General features: G+C 43.0%; 1 protein-coding gene across 1 annotated transcript in view; it reads left to right on the top strand.

Annotated features, from left to right (window-relative positions):
- Positions 1–1,399: 1,399 nt before the first annotated feature.
- The window catches only part of kcnd1 (potassium voltage-gated channel, Shal-related subfamily, member 1), a gene marked incomplete at both ends in the record, with an annotated part of 88,911 nt that continues 71,173 nt past the window's right edge, over positions 1,400–19,137 (top strand). The window contains 3 exons of the mRNA XM_083976021.1: positions 1,400–1,555; positions 5,311–5,556; positions 10,143–10,855. Of these exons, the coding sequence (XP_083832147.1) occupies positions 1,400–1,555; positions 5,311–5,556; positions 10,143–10,855 (1,115 nt within the window). The remainder of the gene's footprint in view (positions 1,556–5,310; positions 5,557–10,142; positions 10,856–19,137) is intronic.

Raw genomic sequence — 19,137 nt, forward strand, 5'->3', positions numbered from 1 at the left:
TCTTCCTCCTCCTTTTCTGCCCACCTCTCCCCTCTATATGTTCACTTCTCCCTTCTTTCCCTCTCTATACCCGTTGTCTTTCCTCCCATATGTCCTCTCTTCTTCCTTCCTCCCCAATTCTTAGTTTTTTCTTCTTTTGCTAACATTTTCCTCACATCTCCTCCTTTCATTGCATTATTCTAGTTGTCCCCTCACGTTGTCTTTCTCTGACTTTTCTTTTTTTCATTTCCTCAAAAACTTCATCTCCTCTCGTCTTGTCCTGCTTCATCTCTCACTGTCTGTCTCTCTTTCTGTTTGTGTGTTTTCTGACAGGACGGCCTTACATGGACATGGAGTAAGAACCGTCTGAACGCCTCCTCCTCGCTCTTCAAAACAAGGCCGGTGTCTCTCCACCACCACCGCTAATGCCCCGCCGACTCCAGAAGAGAGAGAGTGAGAGAGAGACGGAGACAGTAAAGCACAGATGAAGGGAAAGTAGAGAGGACAAAACAGCAAGCAAAAGCAGAAAGAGAAAGAGAGGAAGAGGCTGCAGATCCATAATCTCCACAGCAGAGAAACACTTAGAGGGAGGCAGGGCGATTCTGTCTATCTTGCAACTTCAGGGACCATCATCACAATTTAATAAGAATTTGAAAGGCTGTGGCGCTGCAACAAATCTGTCTTCAGAGGGAGAGAGGGCGGCCGAGAGAGCTAGACTCAAACAGAGAGAGAGAGAGAGAGAGAGAGAGAGAGAGAGAGAGAGAGAGGGAGGAAGCAGTGAGGTGGAGGCCAGACCACAGATGCTTTAACACTTTGCTGCCTGGATCTTTTGTCTTTTTGCTTTTTGTTGCTGTGAATTTCAGCAGCTAAGAATCCCGAGCCTTCAAAACCAGAGAATAACTCATATTTCATATTATTATTACCTGGCAGATTTTCTGTCCTGGTGAGATGCTTTTCTATCAAGACTTTTTGTTTTAAGCTGGAGCAGCTTGTTATTTATTGGAAGAACCAGACAACAGCAGCAATAATCAGAAAAAGAGGAATATTTCAGCTCATTTATCTGAGTTTTATTTTGGAAACAGGAAGTTTCTCCGTTAAGTAAAGATCTGGACACACACCTGTTGGATGTTTTCCCGCCCCCTTCGTGGCCTTCCTTTCATGGCTTGACACCTGACCTGCTCTGACCCCTCCCTCCCTCCCCCTCCTCCCCCTCCTCCTCCCCCCCACAACATGTCCGACCACCTTGTCTCTCGCTGCCCGAGGGAATCGGGGCAGGCGGAGAAGTGAGCGGCGACGCGCCAGTCGAGGCTCTCACCTGGGATCCGTTAGCTCCTCCCCCTCCCCCAGAGGACACACCCCCCCCCCCCCCCCCCCCCCCCCCCCCCCCACGTTCTCCACAGGTGAGACGCTCTGATGCAAGATGGCGGCCGGCGTGGCGACGTGGCTGCCGTTTGCGCGGGCGGCGGCGGTGGGCTGGCTGCCGCTGGCCAAGAAGACCATGCCCAAGCCCCCGGTGGACAACACGTCCAGATCGGACGAGATCCTGTACGTCAACGTCAGCGGAGTCAGGTTTCAGGTGGGTGATGGTGTGTTCCCCCCCCCCCCCAGTGTCTCTGAGAGGTGCACTCACTGTGGATGATGCTGCTCCTCCTGATTTATGGTCTGTATTTCTATGCTGATGTTTGGTGCCAGCGCATTAAGTAGTTAGACTTTTATGTGGAGACGTCAGCTGAGACAGGAGACGGTGTGTGTATGGCAAGCCATTTTAACATTTGAAAGCCAGACTGGATATGTGTTGTAGATATCTGTAATTCAGTTTTGCCTCTTGTCAAAAAGAACATTTCAGATATCCACAACTACGTTCTTCCTAGGACAAATGACGTCACTTTTTCCGTTCATGTGTATGGGGTTTGTCATTACAGATATCTACAATTCAGTTGCAGATATCTGCAATGTGAATTACGGATATCTGTAACTGAATTACGACTAGTACGAATTCCAGTTTGAGATATCTACAATTTGATTCTGACTAGTCATAATTCCAGTTCAAGATATCTTTAATTCACCTCAATTAAAGATATCTACATGTCCCTTTTCAGATATCTTAAATTAAGTTTTGACTAGTCAAAATGATGTTGTAGATATCTCAAACTGGAATTCGTACTAGTCCTAATTCAGTAACAGATATCCGTAATTACAGATATCTACAATTCAGTTGTGGATATCCGCTATGTGAATTACATTGTGGATATCCGCAACTGAATTGTAGATTATCTGTAATGACAAACCCCATACACATGAATGGCAAAAGTGACGTCATTTGTCCTAGGAAGAACGTAGTTGTGGATATCTGAAATGACAATTGTGGATAGGAAGAATGTAGTTGCAGATATCTAAAATGTTCTTTTTGACTAGAGGCAAAACGGAATTACAGATATCTTGAATAAAAAATCCAACTATTCAAAATGTAATTACGACTAGTCAGAAAGACGTTGTTGATATCTACAATGTTAATTCTGGATAGTCAAACTTAGCTTTTAAATGTTAAATCCGCTTGCCATAAAGGTGCATTCACAGTAACTTCCTGTCACCGTGTCACATGGTGTCTCCGCCCCCCTCAGCAGACCAGTCTCAGCTCTGAGCCCGTTCACTCCGGCGGGACCAGCTCACAGACTGTGATTCTATCTTTCTTTCATTGTTCCTCATCGTCGCTGAAATATAAATATTGGATCAATTTTTCAGATCTTCAGAACAAACTGACATTTAAATAGCATTTGTTAAGACTGATCAGGGGGAAAGGAATCTTATTCAAGACCCGTTTCTGTCTCAGAAATGAACTCTCATGAGATCTGGCAACACAGATCTGTCTTCTCATCTTGTTTCCCGGCTGCAGAGCTGCCGATGTCGCTTTCCAAACGCACAAGTTAAACATTCAACCCTTTAATGTTCAAGTTAAAAATCAAATCAAATGTGAATTTCTATGCTTAGTAACCATATTATTGATGTAACTATTATTGAACTGTGAGATTATCAGACTGCAGGGTTGATCAGATATAAACAGATAAAAAGCCTAAATTCAAACTGCATCTTGTGCTGTATCGTATCCTCACCGATTTTATTCTACTCCTTTATTGTGAGATAAATGCGACACAGTTGTTCTTTACAAGTGTTGCTTCAGTGTCGACCTCTCCGTGCCGGCGTTGAGTAGCAATGTAGTGGGAGAAGTTGACTCGAAGAGGAAGAAAGTCATTTCTCATCATCGCTTTTCTTTCTCACTCTGTCAGTGCCAACGTTTTTAAAACCACAGTGTGGTTAAGGTTCAGAGTGTGGTTGTAGAAGACATCTCCACACCCTAACCTCAGGATGCTTTTAACCATTTGTTAGACATCAACGTGATAAAGTGATACTGATACATTTCTGTAAAGTCACAGTGAAGTGAATGTGCTCTTTTCTAATCCTCCCACTTCAACATAAAGGTCCTGCAGCTTGTTGCTCCTTGTAGATTCAGTTTGACATGAGTGTAAATCCTAAAGATGTCTGTTTCCTGACTAATCCCCCTCCAGTGTGTATGCTCTACAGTGATTCATCAGCAGCCTTTTATTTTTTTTTATCATTTTTGAAAAAAAAAAATTCCTTATACCACTGTCAGGACTGAGCTGCTTTGTGCAGCAGATTAGTCAGTCTTTGTGGATCAGGCCTTGGAGTGTGTGTGGATTTGAAAGCGCCCCCCCTCAGAGGTCGACAAGTGTCTGAACATTACTGCGACCGTTACCGGTTTAACATGTTCACTTTACTTAAAACGCAGGTTCCTCCGTTCACTCTGAGAGCGAGGACGTCGTCTCTCAGGGTGAAACGTAGTTGTGTTAAATTTACATCCAACAACATGAAATTGACTCACCCTGATGAATACTCTGGAGTAGTTTTTTATTCCTCAAAGTGCATCTGGAGACCCGGGAGGCCGGTTCGTAGTCCAACAAAAACTTTATATGAGAGTAATAGGGTCTGACACAAAAACGTCCATAAAACTACACAACAACCATTTAATATTCCTCCACACTGCTCGTCCACTGCAATCCAAGTGTCCTGAAGGGATGTAGTCCAGAGTTTACTCGAAACAATGTCATTTAGGCAAGTCCGGTCATGTCCGCGTGCCCCAGGCAAATTCAATCCAGGACTGTTTAGGCTGTAAAAACGTCCTAAATGAGGTAGTTTCCAGTAAACTCTGGACTATATCCCTTCAGGACACTTATGAGCAGTGTGGAGGAATATTAAATGGTTTTTGTGTATTTTTATGGACCTTTTTGTGTCGGACCCTATTACTCTCATATAAAGTTTTCGTTGGACTACGAACCGGCCTCCCCGGGTCTCCAGATGCACTTTGAGGAATAAAAAACTCTGGAGTATTCATCAGCATAAGGGTGAGTCATTTCTGACTGAATTTCATTTTTTTGGTGAACTATTCCTTTAATGTCACACAGCGTTGTCTTAAAGATACAGATAATCCTGAATTAACAAAGTCAGGCTTTGGTAAATGGATGTTGATCTCACTATGTCACAGCTCATAAACTATGTCACACTCCTTCCATAAACACTTACTAAGGGTTCAGTATAAACTCCTCATGTTCCTCAGCAGCTCATATCAAGAGTTGTAATGTGCAGTCCAACAGCTGACTGTTCCAAAATAAACCACCCTGCAACAGGGTGGAGAAGCCTGGCTGTCTCACAGCAATGCTTTCTGGGACCTGTAGTTGACCTCATGTTGGTATTATGAGCTCACTACCTGATTATCTGACATTTGATTATTAAATCCAGAGCTCCACTCAGAGGTTCCCGACGCTTCAGCCGCTGCAGGTTGTAAACAGTGAGGGTCTAATCAGAGCACTGATGTGCATCTGGGCAGAAATAATAACAAAATGGCTGCAGAACAAAAATAGATTTGGTGGCTTTCTGCTGCACTTTCTGCTGCGGTGGCAGCACAAAGAAAAAGTTCCTGTCAGGTCTGTGACTTTGTCCTGATTTTTAAAAACAACACGCAGCAGCTGGAAGGTAAAAAAGAAAAACCGAAACATACAGTAATGCTTTAAAAATAGAAGAAACAATGATAGGAGGCATAAAACAGGCGCTACGTGACTGTTAGTTAGTATCAGCTGGTGGCCGCTCAGTGCTTCCACCGTCCCATAGTCTTTCAAATACAGCTTGTGTTTTTAGTGTGGTGTGAAAAGTTTATATTCTATTCCCCATTTAACACAGCAATAGATCATCTATATAATGTCATTTTGTCTTCCTCTACATTAAAACATGTTTGATCCCTCTTGTATTCCACCTGTCCAGACGTGGAAGAACACTCTGGACCGGTACCCTGACACGCTGCTGGGCTCCTCAGAGAAGGAGTTTTTCTACAATGAAGACACACAGGAGTATTTCTTTGACAGGGACCCGGAAATGTTCCGGCACATTCTGAACTTTTACCGCACCGGGAAGCTCCACTACCCGAGACAAGAGTGCATCCAGGCCTTCGACGAGGAGCTGGCCTTCTACGGCATCGTGCCGGAGATCATCGGAGACTGCTGCATGGAGGTAAAGCTGCTGTCTGAATGTCTGAGCTTCCTCACAGTCTCTTGTTTTAGCAGAATTAAGAAAAAGACTTACAGACGTGCTTTCCATATTTGCTTGATTCATTTTCACAAAGATTTATTCAACATCTTTAAAATAAAATCTGCTGGAGCAGCCAGTTAGACACAGTAAGTGATAATGTTTGTCCTGACAAATCATCATGGACTGTTAAATGTCTGCAAATACAGATTGAACACAGAAACAGGAGCTGGATCATAGATCTGGACGGCAGAAAGTTTCACATATCATCAGATGTTTGATCAGATGCTTCCTGATCTCAATTTTCAAGCTATTTATCGTCACATGCAGAGAGCAGTTTGCTATATTTCATTGCAGTTGAGCATCAAACAGGTGGTTGAATCATTTTCTTTCTGGTTTGTGCCAATCAGAGGTGTAATTTTGTCTAATGTAAAAAAAAAAAAAAAGGAATGTATTTGCTGCTATGAACTGGCCCTGAGGCCTGAGTAGTGAATGTACACCGTACGTGAGACGTTGTTGATCCATGTGGCATCTTCTCGTTTGTGATTTAACTTGATTATTGACCTTTTGTTTTCCTCATTGTTGAACAGTTTGTTCCTCTTTACTCTGGACACCTCAGCTGCACAGTGTGTGCATTTAAAACTGGAGGCAGATTTAGGTTCTTATTGATGAGATGTCGAGCCTGTTATGTTTGGCTTCAGTTTTTTAAAGGGGACATATTATGGAAATATCACTTTCTGAAGTCTCTTTAACATACATTTAGGTGTTTGTCTTGTGTTCTGGCCCCCAAATGTGAGAATTGACAAAAGAATCTGTAATTACATTAAACTAGATTTAGAATTTGCATAATACCACCCCTACCTGGTACCAGTAGAAGGGGCGGGGCAAGCAGTGGTTCATTTGCATTTAAAGGGACAGACACTGAAACCAGCCGTTCTGAACAGGGCTGTATAGAGAGGATGAAAAGAGCTGTGATGTTTGATCCTTGGGGAATTTTGACCAAAGCATGTCACAGACACCTGGGAACTACTTTAATTTGTGGAAAAGTGGCATAATATGCCTCCTTTAATGTAGCTATGTATCTGCTTGATGATAGTGCTATTACAGCAACAATACAGCCTCCCTGTAAAGGAAGAAAAATACACTGCCAGATTTTCTTCTGACTAATCATTTGTAGAATTTTTCACAGTAAAAGTCGCTCTTTTCTTCACTCCTGTTAAATTATAAGACTTATTTTCAATTCTTTGTATCTATTGTAAGCACAAATTCTGCCCTTCACACAGTTAATGGGCAACCCAATTCTATTTCAGATGTGTTGCATCATTTATGTTGCACTTTCGTGGGTCCTGTGACCTTTGACCTTTGATGTTCTCCTACTGGTCGTTGGTGATGCTGCTCATTAAGTCTCTCTGGAGACCAGCATCATCAGCCAAATGACTATATGTAAAACAGCTGATGGATGTGAGGGGATTAGTAACCAGCGCTGCTCTCAGACTTGAGGCCGACTCTCATTAGGAGCTGACTGAGGATCCTCCTCAAACAGCAGCAGCTCATCAGCCTCTTAACTGATCTCGGCTGCAAACCCTGTGATTTCTTTAGAGTCATAAGCCAGTCATTTGTTCCCCCCTCAGTCTCTGAACAGCAAATCATTTGCTGTTCTCTCTTTGTCTGTTCAGCACCGGCCTTGTCCTCAGAGGCTTTTATACCCTTCTACCAGCTCATGAATGAGTGACCATCCTTTATTTCCTCAGATCTGGCAGACGCCATCGTGTTGATTCTAATTTCTGGATTTCTTTTTTTAACTACTCAACACTTCCCCCACACTTTCCCACAACAAACAGTCAATGTGATTTATTTTTTAAATCTTTTTTTCCTCTAGTAATTTCACAGATTTTATTGTTTTCCTGACCGGTCGTCTTGGATTTCAAGCAAAGTGAAAACAATTATTGACGATATATCATTTCCCAACACTCACTACGGTTTGAATTGATCCTTGTTCCTTGTTGCCTTCTTGTTAACAGTTAACAAGCAGCTAACCTTAACGAACCAGGGCAAATCAAAAGATCAAATCCATAAATCTATCAAAGAAAAATGTAAATTTACATTTTTCTTTTATAGATTTATGGATGCCTCCTTTAATGTATGTATCTGCCAATATTTATACTGGCTCATTCTGGATTATCTGGTGATTTTTTTTCAGCACAGGAGGACATTTAACTTAATTCTGGGATATTTCTATTGTTTGATATTCTGTTTGTTATCTGTGGCTGGAGTTAAATTTACTCGCAAATTCAGCCCAGAGTCTTGTTTTTTTTTTAACTAACCCTATCAGAGAAGGTTAGCTGCTGTTAGCTAATGGGAAACCATCCTTTGCAATGGGGCAGCACAAAGTCAGGAGCTGTGTCTGTTCCTCGTGAGACTGTGGTAATTTGCTAACGATGTCAACAGCCCCCAGTTCATATAAATCAGGGAGGTGGCTGCAATTAATCTGTGTAACAACATCTGTGTCAGCTACTGATTTAATAACAAGGAGAATTCCATCTCCATTAAACCCATAGTTGTCAGGCCACAAACTGCTGTCGAGCAGTGAACATGATTGGCATAATTTGTTTGATTATTAAAGTAAATAGCCTATAGAATTGTAGCATTTATGTGGCTGCTGCTGCTGCTGTGCTGGGGGAAATGCTAGCTGCTAGACGCTTAGGGCTAACAGCTCCAGATGATGAAGTTATCTGTTACTCAGTTATAACCGAGTTTGATAAATCTGATAAATAAGAAGTGAGTGCTGCTCCCCACCACAGACCAGATGGGAAGTCTGACTGCTCCTCTGCAGGGCGGCCTTTAACGTTTCTCTTCGCTCAACTCGTAGCTAACCTGGTAGCTAACAGATTCACAGTGTGGAGTCCATGGTGACCTCTACTCTCATGCACAAACTAGTCCTTTGCACCTTCTGAGCACACTGAATCTGTCACCCCGTTTACACATTAAAGGGATATTTCAACATTTTGGCAAATTCCCCCATTGCCATAATCCCTATAGTCATAGCAGTAGGTATCATTACCTTTAATTGTAAGTGCAAGCTGTTTTTTGATCGGCGGGGCAGAGCTGTTCAGCTAATGCTATGGCGGCATATGGTAGGCTATTTCCAGCTTTCCCTCATCAAACTCATCAAATACACAATGCAACAAAAGGCTCTGCTGGACAAGTTGTGACCTGCACATTCACCACGCTATGAGATAATAACGGAACGTTACCAGACAGAGTTGTTTTCGAGGGAAATACGTAACCGAAACTACATTTCAGACATGGCTGCTGCATTCTGAGTATTTGCTTCATGTCACGTAATGTTACATAACTATACGTTATTATTATTATTATAAAATGTTGAAATATCCCATTTAACATGCATCTCCTATCCTTGTATCCAGATTGTATCTGGACACCTGGTGTTAATAAATAAATATAATAAATAAGCACCGCTAATAATTTTAAAAAAAGAAAAAAAAAGTTTTCTCCTCCGAGGCAGCTGCGGGATAAATGCGCTGCGCTCAGAGCTCAGAGCGCACGATGCAGCGCATTTATTCCCCGGCATAAAGATGCACATCTGCCCAATATGTGCATCTTAAACTCCAGTCTCTACTCTTATTATCCACCTGATATTTAGTCTGATGACGCTGTGTGTCAGTAATGTGACTGTCTGACGGACAGAGCGCATTTATGCACCGGCTGTGCTCTGTCCGTGAGACATGACGTCATTTTATTTTTTATTACCGTATTCGGTTACCCGGTTACTACAAGGTTAGGATACTCGGTTGGAAAATTATTCGAAATGCCCATCCCTAGATCCGGTTGAGATCCGATTACATATTTGCGCGGGTAAATTAAAAAAGAAAATAAATAGTAAAAGTATTTCTGCCCACGTAGTTGTATGCGGATACAGGATGCATCACCGTTTACACTTTTGTTCAATGTGGTCAGAGCAGAGGCGGTTTGGCCAATCGGATCACAATCTGTCCTGAATGTGTCTTGGGTGCGTTTACTCCTGTACTTTCATGTGGTTAAGCTCTACACTAAAAAAACTCAAAATCTTTCCAAGAATATTTGTCTTATTTCTTGTCAAAATGTCTCATTTCTAGTCAAAACTAAACTCTTTCCACTTAAAAGACTCCTCACCTAAAAATTAACTTATTTTTAGATTTTTATTTTTTTAGAGGGTATATTTTTTAGCAGTTTTTTGAGCTTGTAATAAGAAAGAAAAACTTGCTCCACTATCAGATTTTTCTACTTAATTCAAGTGAAAATATGTTTGAAAAAAGTTTTTTTTTAAAGTGCCTAAAAACAAGCTACTTTTTATGTGATGTGTATTATTTTAGTAGAATGAGATTTGTTTTGACTAGAAATAAGACAAATATTTTCGGTAAGATTTTGAGTTTTTGCAGTGTGTCTGATCTTATCCAATCAATGAAAACACATGTTAATGCCAGGTGTAAACGGAGCGTGTGAGTCGTCTTTGAAGCTGTTGCTAACCTGGTTCTGACCCTGGCCTCCTCTCCTCTCCCCGCTCTGTGCAGGAATACCGGGACAGGAAAAAGGAGAACCAGGAGCGTCTGGCAGAAGACACGGAGGCCAACGAGGCCATGGACGCCCCCCTGCCCCCACACAGCACCTCCAGGGAGCGTCTGTGGCGAGCCTTCGAGAACCCCCACACCTCCACCATGGCGCTGGTCTTCTACTACGTCACCGGCTTCTTCATCGCCGTGTCGGTCATCGCCAACGTGGTGGAGACGGTCCCCTGCCGGCCCCCCAAGGGCAGCGTCAAAGAGCTCCCTTGCGGGGAGAAGTACCAGCTGGCCTTCTTCTGCATGGACACGGCCTGCGTGCTCATCTTCACCTTCGAGTACCTGATGCGTCTGTTCGCCGCGCCCAGCCGCTGCAAGTTCATGCGCTCGGTGATGTCGGTGATCGACGTGGTGGCCATCATGCCCTACTACATCGGCCTGGTGATGCCCGAGAACGAGGACGTGAGCGGGGCCTTCGTCACCCTGCGGGTCTTCCGCGTCTTCAGGATCTTCAAGTTCTCGCGCCACTCGCAGGGTTTGAGGATTTTGGGCTACACGCTGAAGAGCTGCGCCTCCGAGCTGGGCTTCCTGCTCTTCTCCCTCACCATGGCCATCATCATCTTCGCCACCGTCATGTTCTACGCCGAGAAGGGCACCAAGGGATCCACCTTCACCTCCATCCCGGCCTCCTTCTGGTACACCATCGTCACCATGACCACGCTCGGGTGAGTTGATATCGGGGTTTAATGTCGGCGTTGTTTGCTGACTGCTGTGATATGTGACATTAAACAGATTTTTTTTTATTTTTGCTACTGATGGAACATGCCACTGTTAATATCATCGCCATGGCAACGCAAGCGTGTTTTTCTGTGCTGTAATCGCCCTGCGTCGTGTCGGGACTCGGATGTGCGTTATTATTGGTTATGGAGGAGAGTTTTAATGTTTCCAGCATGAAAAGAGATGAAGTGTGAAGAACTAAAACTCTGTGTGTTTGTGTGTGTGTGTGTGTGTGTGTGTGTGTGTGTGTGTGTGTGTGTGTGTGTGTGTGTGTGTGTGTGTGTGTGTGTGTGTGTGTGTGTGTGTGTTTATTTGCCTCCCACACGTTGCTTCTCGAGCACGGTGGTGTATCTTCACCCTGCTGCTGCCCACGCACACACACTCTCTGCTGCCATGTGGATGGGAGAACGTGTGTGTGTGTGTGTGTGTGTGTGTGTGTGTGTTTTCTGCGTATATATATATGTGTGCATGTGTGTGCGAGGATGATGATGGTGCCTTCACCCTGCAGCTCTCCAGCTCTGATCCATTATCTGTTGTTCAAAGAGCTTTTGGAAACATCAGAAATAGAGAGTGAGTCAGGAATCTGCCATAAGCTCTGTCCGAACCACCATACTGCTTTACAACACACATACCCACACACACACACACACACACACACACACACACACACACACACACACACACACACACACACACACACACACACACACACACACACACACACACACACACACACACACACACACACACACACACACACATATGACTCCATACACCTACTGTACCTGTCTGTGAATGGAGGGGGAACGTGTGAGTTGAGAGGGTGTGAATGGGAACGTGTGAATGGAAGTGAATGACTCCAGCAGTGAGACTGTGGTGCAGGTGGAAGGGCTGCTTGTTTCGCTGAATGACGACAGAAGGTTTCTGTCGGGATAAATAGTTAATATTCAGCTGGAGGCTGCAGATCTAAGGCTCGGTTTGGCCCGTGAGCTGTGGACGGTACAAGTTCACAAACATCTTTCCACTGTGTTGTGTCCGTGCTGCTCTGTTTCATGTTCACACTGACTTATTACAGAGAGACAACGTGGTTCAGGGTGCCAACTTCAGACTGGGTGATAAATCCACTAGGGACGTCACCATGATGGATTTTCTTGGTACGATTATTGTCAGAGAAATAATCGCGATATTACGATTATCATGATTATTATGCATTAATTAATTTCACAACACTATGAATCTGTAAAATCAACATACTCAAAATATAATTACATTACTAATTATGTACACAAAATGTTATCTATTAATATATGACCAATTAATCTGCCATTAAAGCAGAAGTAAGCGATCCGGTGGTTTTGGCTAACTTCCTGTCAGCAGATGGAGTTAGCAGTCCCCGCCCTCGTCCCTACGTCACCACATTCACGCGCATCCCTTGGCTGGACACACAGAGAGGACCGCCCCTTTATGCCGTTCTCTCTCCTCATTGGATAAAGGTTGTAGGATACAAGGAAAGTTTTCTCCTCGGCTTACAGCAGAGCAGAGTGACTGACAGACCCGTGTTTCAGACCAAACACTCTATAGAAGTGATTGCTGTCGGAAGATACAACTATTTAAGACTTATATTAACACAAACATTCTGCTTACTTCTACTTTAACAGTAATGTTCAGTGTGACAGTGGTCATTTGGGAGGTGAAGGCAGGGTTTTCCGTATCATTATAACAGGCGGCAGGGTTTTATTTTATATTTGTTTATTGTCCTAACATAGACATTTCACTATGAACTGCAGGCTACGTTTATGAGCAGCAGCAGGTCAGAGGAGCCAAACAACTTTCCAGTTAACAGTGAGTCATTATGTTTGCTTTTGTGGACTAACTGACACATGATGAGAGAACGACGAACAACAATATGTGGAAGGATGTTGTTGTTGTTGCTGCTGCTGCTGCGGCGGCGAGATGTTCAGGGGTTTCATATGAGCACAGCTACGCGGGTCGCGTAACTGAAAACTATATTGAAGACCTTTCTGACGGCTTCTCTCTGATATCTCCGAACAGTTTTTCCAGAAATTTCCTGATATTTCCTTTGGAATCGTTGCAAATATTGTTGAAAACTGTTTGCACGGAGCGAAAAATTGACAGACGTACTGTAGCAACAATAACCAAGGGGCTCTGCAATGGCTCTGCAACCCCCGCCCTTTAGGATCAGTTAACCGTGACGCTTAAAGGGATAGTTCAACATTTTGGCAAATTGGCCCATTGCCATAATCGCTATAGTCATAACAGTAGGTTCATTACCTTTATTTATCGGTGCAAGCTATTTTTAGAACGGCGGAGCGGAGCGGCGAGCTGCTCAGAGCTACGCTACGGAGGTTAATGGGATTTCTTGGTTTCCCTCATCAAATACACAATCCAACAACTCCAAAACACACTGGTGGACAAGTTGTGACCTGCACATTCACCACGCTATGAGATAATAACAGAACGTTACCAGACAGAGTTGTTTTAGAGGTAAATTCATGCAAAACCGCAAAACCGTAAACGGTATTTACCTTGAAAACAGCTCAGTTTCGTAATGTTCCATTATTATCTCATAGTGTGGTGAATGTGCAGGTCACAACTTGTCCACCAGAGCGTTGTGGAGTTGTTGGATTGTGTATTGTGTGGAACCAGTCACAGGCCAGAGCTCCACATCACACCGCTGCAGCGTCTCTGCAGTGTGGTTCTGTGCCACCGCGGCATGTTGTTACAACACACCGACACGCTGCTGGGCCGTTCTGTCAGAGCTTCGTGGGTCTGCAGATGTTCAGGGTTTCAGTTCCTGAGGCTCCATCAAAACCCTGGAAGCTTCACGACACTCCTGACATTTCACATCTGAACGATGAACCCAGCCACTCAGAAGATGAAATTTCTGTTGGCAGCTCGTAGCCACTGTCCTATCCAAAGCTGAGAGTTAGAGCGCAGGTTGGAGCACAGACCGGCTGCTCCGTTCCTCTTAGTGTTGTAAGCAAGACCACCAAACACAAGACCGAGTCAAGACCAAGACCGAGGAGGGCCGAGACCAAGTCCCAGGCCGAGACCAAACAGAATAAACAGCCAACCACACAACCAATGTATGAAGAACATATCAACACTTGAAAGGTGATTCTCTGATGAAAAAACAAAACAAATGTACTGTAGCCTACATTCATTTTTTGTATTTTTTCCCCAAATGATTCATGTTAAAAGTGGTGAGTTAATGTAGGTTTGTTATGCTTCTGCTCTTCAGTCAGCTCACGTCTTAATTGGCGACATTCAATTTCATGTCACATTTTGCGCAGTCGCTGACTCCTGTCGGCTTCTCCCACACACAAGACGACTTTTGATAAAAACGGTCAGGGCCGACGATCGTAAATATGGAACATGTTTAATATTTTCGACAAATTCTCCCGACAATCGGATCGGAAAACAGTCGAGCCGATTGTCGGGAGATGACTCGTAACACACCTCACACCACAGGATAATCCTATAGGATAATCTTAAAAGGCATAAAATGATTTACTGATTTTCTTCCGGAAGGATGAAAATCTGGCCAAAACCAGCCAGATTATCTTTATGTGTGTACCTGTACCAGGCTTAAGTTAACTGGGAGGAAAAACACTCTGCCAAGTGTAACATTTGTAAAGTGACATTCGGCGAGACAGCTGGGACGACGTCGAACTTTCACCGTCACCTGGAATGAAAACAGCTACAGATACATTCTTTGTGGTTTGAATAAGAAAATTTAATGATTGATGACGTCGACGACATCTCTGCCACAGCCGTTGCCCTCTTTGTCCCTCTTCTTCTCCTCTTTGGCACGTATGGTGGCAGCGTTAACACTTTCAAAATAAAAGACTTTACTGGTTGCATTTTAATTTGGGAATTTCACACATTTGTAGTTAAAAAATAATCACAGCACCTGTGGTTTCAACTGGTCTTGACAAAGAATCGCGAGTCCAGCTCGACCAAGACCAAGACCAAGACCAAGAAAATGCGTTACACTAGTTCCTCTCCACCACAACGCTTTGTCCCTTTGCCTCAGTGATGAAAAAGACCCTGAGGAGGAGGAGGAGCTCCAGGGCCATTCTCTCCCTTTCTTTGTTTTTTGTTTTTTAAATCATTACATAAAGAATAGGACAGCTCTGGTTTCTGTATGTGAGCAACCTGCATGTGATGTGTGTCGGTGTAACAGCAGTGGAGTCCCACGGGTTAATACAGTAAACAGGTTTGTAGAGGTTGTGATCGATCACTTTGATGCAGAGCACAATGTATTTTAATATTTAATTTATTGTTATGGGTATGTATATAAATGATGATCTGAAAGATGAATTAAAATTTTTAAAGACCACATGAAGTGAAAAAAAGTCTTTTCCAGCTTGAATCCTGTATCAACATGTAGTCTTTCTACATCTAAATGGACTTATTTTCTCTTCCTGTAAAACAACTTCAGATGTTTCATGACTCATCCTGTACTCGAGGGCCGTCTTATTATTTTGTGTCCAATTAAAACTGTTTTTTTTTAATTTTTTATCTCTGAGCTGTAACAAGCTTGTTCTGCTTCACTTGTTCTGTGGATCATCATGAAGCTGCAGCATCACCACTACTTTCAGCTCTAGTTTTATCCGTCTCATCACCGAGGTCCACAGGTGTGTGTGGAGCTGAGGTAGAGAAGTCCTCCGCAGCAGCAGACAGTCCCACAACAGGTGGTCAACCAACATTCAACTTGATTAGCTCTGTAGACAACAATCAATATCTGTGACATGACCCTCCCTATCTTCCTGTTTTTACCAGAAACACATGATCATGCAGAGCTCTATATCACTCTGAGAGCTGCTTCAGGGGATCTTTAAGACCCCCTCCCATGAAAATCGTGTTTTTCGTGCTTTTCACATGTTCCTGTGGCATTTTTCTTGTGTTAGAGGACATATCAGCAGAAAAGGAAGTGCAAAATTGCATTTCTGAGTTTTTCTGCCTTCAAGTTACTGTGAACCAATGGCAGACGCAAACTGGCAGTTTCAGGGAGACTGGAGCTGACGTGTCACAGCTCCAGGGGAGGGCACTAGTGCTACAAGCTCCCGCCCCGCTCTGCATCTGGCTCAGAGGTGAAAGCCTTAACAGCTCGGTGTAGCTGTCAAGGTATAACAGGTATAGCTCACCTGGTAGAGCAGCTTGCACCGTGAGCAAAGACTATGTTCCAGTCTGGGATTGAATCCCAGTGTGGAGTTTTACGCTAAACGCACTGAATCTGTAATTGTACAATGTCCAGCTGTCTTTTTATTTTTTATTTAACCTTTATTTAACCAGGCAGAATCAATTAAGAACAAGTTCTTATTTACAATTATGTCAGCGAGGGGGTGGCTGGGCGGGGCAGCGCAGTCTCCGCCCACCCTCCAGAGGTGCATTGCTAATGAGCTGCTGGTGCTGTGCAGGAGGAGAGCCCTGGGAAATGGGCGTGGGAGGGGGACTTTAAGTATTATAATATTCGATGTAACTTTGTATTTAGAATTGTAAGACATTTTTTGTTGTTTTTTGTTTGTTTTTGTTGGCTGATTGACTGGACCCTCCAGCACAGCCAGCCAGGCTCTGTCATGCTGGTCTGGTGGATCTGATCCCTGTCGGTCTTCCTCACTCTTATCCTGAGTATATCCTGTAAACATTACAGCAAGGAAATGCTTCAGAACAAGTAAGGCTGCCTGATGGATGCTGTCCCTCCTGTGTCTCCCTATGAGACCAAACAGAAGAGAAACTATAAGCTCAGCCTGGCTCCACACCTACATACTTCTTCTCAGTTTTCATTTCCCTTCATTACCCTGTCTGAGATTGACCAATCAGTGAACAGAGGGAGTGGCTGAGGTTATGCACTAAGTTTGAAGTTGTATTTCATCCATCATGGCGATGGATGGATGTTCGCGAAGCCATTCGTTCCATTGTGGCGACGCTTCTGTCATCCACGGACATTTAACACACACTCACTTTGCTCTGCTCATTGCAGTAGGGGACGGTCGTTGTTTACAGCCAGCAGCAGCTTCATTGTGTTCCGGCACATGACGTACTGTATGTCACGACTAAAGGTTAGTGATTTATTAAAGGCAGATCCAACAGTTTTAAACTTCAACAGAGTATCCACCTAGCAGGAAGTAAACGTTTCTCAATGGAGAGTAGCCAGGCTCGGAATGAGCTAGCATGTTACATGAAAGAACTGCTCATGTTTAGTCTACCATGGGTCTTCTACTGCAAAAACTCAAAATCTTTCCAAGAATATTTGTCTTATTTCTTGTCAAAATGTCAAATTTCTAGTCAAAACTAAACTCTTTTCACTTAAAATAAGACTCATCACCTAAAAATGAACTTGTTTTTAGATCATTTTCACTTGTTTCAAATATTCACTTGAAATAAGTAGAAAAATCTGCCAGTGAAAGCAAGTTTTTTGTGCTTGTAATAAGAAAGAAAAACTTGCTCCACTGTCAGATTTTTCTACTTATTTCAAGTGAAAATCTGCTTGAAAGAAGTAAAAAGTGTCTAAAAACAAGCTACTTTTTATGTGGTGAGTCTCATTTTAAGTACAATGAGATTGTTTTGAATAGAAATAAGACAAATGTTCTTGGTAAGATTTTGAGTTTTTGCAGTGTAACAGATGATTGTTTGTAGTGTTGCATAAATAAACCCAATGACAAATCAGTCTTTTGCTGGTAATTCCATGAAATTTCCATAGACTGATTCTTGCTACTGCAGGTAGCCTATATCACACTCCACCACTTTAACATTTTGGACGCTGTATACAGTTGCACTGGATCTCTGCTACTTGAACTCATGACTTGTGTAGAGGAGGATCTCCAGGGTTTGGAGGTTGGTGAAGCTGTCATCCAGACCCCATTTAGTCTGAGTCATCCTGGTCAGATCTGATCTTAAAAAAACCGAGTGTTAATGCATCCAAGAAGCACTCAGGACAGATAACATCAAACATCCACTCACTGTTTGATTTGATGTATCCATGGTCCGTCTCCATCCTGGACATGGAAACAGTCGACTCATGTTCAAATTAGTTTATGCACAGTTGTTAGAAAGTTTTCATCAGTCACCGAGCATCAGAGATAAAGACGGACTGTAGGGAGTGTTTCCTCAGTGGATGTGAGGGTCTAAGGGCAGAGGATGTTGTTATGATTCTGTGTAAAGCCCTTTGAGACAAACCGTTTGTAAAAAAATGGGCTATACAAATCAAATTGTCTGACTCAGTCTAAGGAGTATACTGTATGTTTGGACTAGTGCTGGGTTGAAAAGATCGATCCACCGATTTTAAATCGATTCTCATCTTAATTCCTACAGATCGATTCGTACGTCCAAAGATCGATTTAAAAAATATATATATAGCGTCCGACCGGATGTGATAAAAGGATGAGGAGGAGTTGCTCAACAAACCTACAATTATTTCAGGAACGGTACAGTTACTGTCGGCCGTAACCCACGTTCAAACCATTTGGCCCACAAACCCCATGTTTGTGGGCCAAATGGCCATGACAAAATGAAAATGCAACAGCTTTTGGGTGAATTCTCCATGTCATATTTTTAATAACGCACCAAGTTACTGTCCCAATAGCAATCCATTGCTGCAGGTGCCCTGGATCTGTTCAGTAATTCTGCCCTACAGCGTGTTTGTAAAATTCTAGTCTATCAACATTCTGGGATTGGTCCTTGCCATTTTCCTCAGTCTTATAGCCATCATTAACTACCAATAGGCTAGTTCATTCATTTAATACTAGTATTAATATGTTGCATAACTAGACAATGAGGTAACAGCTCAAAAAACGGTTTTAATAACACTAACCCAAATTGATATCGGATCGAATCGGATCGGATTGAATCAGATCGAATAAAAAAAAAAGATTCTGAATCTTAAGAATTGGAATCTAATCGATTCTTGAAATTTGAATCGATACCCAGCCTTAGTTTGGACTTTGAGAGGAAGCTGGAGAACCTGGAGAGAACCCATGCAGGAACAGGGAGAACATGCAAAATCCACCTTGTAAGACAGGTCCACATCCATGTTGTCACTGATGTGTTCTACTGAAGTTTGACACATCAAAACTTTCAAGTCTCTAAAAGTAGGTCTTGAAGAAGTGAACTACAAGTCAGATAATTACATCTCCTCCAGTTGAATGGATTCTTTGTTATTTGTCTTTGAGCTCCATCAGTCTTTGTTTTAGTGGCTCCCTTGATA

The sequence above is a fragment of the Trachurus trachurus genome (assembly GCF_905171665.1).
Source record: "Trachurus trachurus genome assembly, chromosome: 7".
NCBI lineage: Eukaryota > Metazoa > Chordata > Actinopteri > Carangiformes > Carangidae > Trachurus > Trachurus trachurus.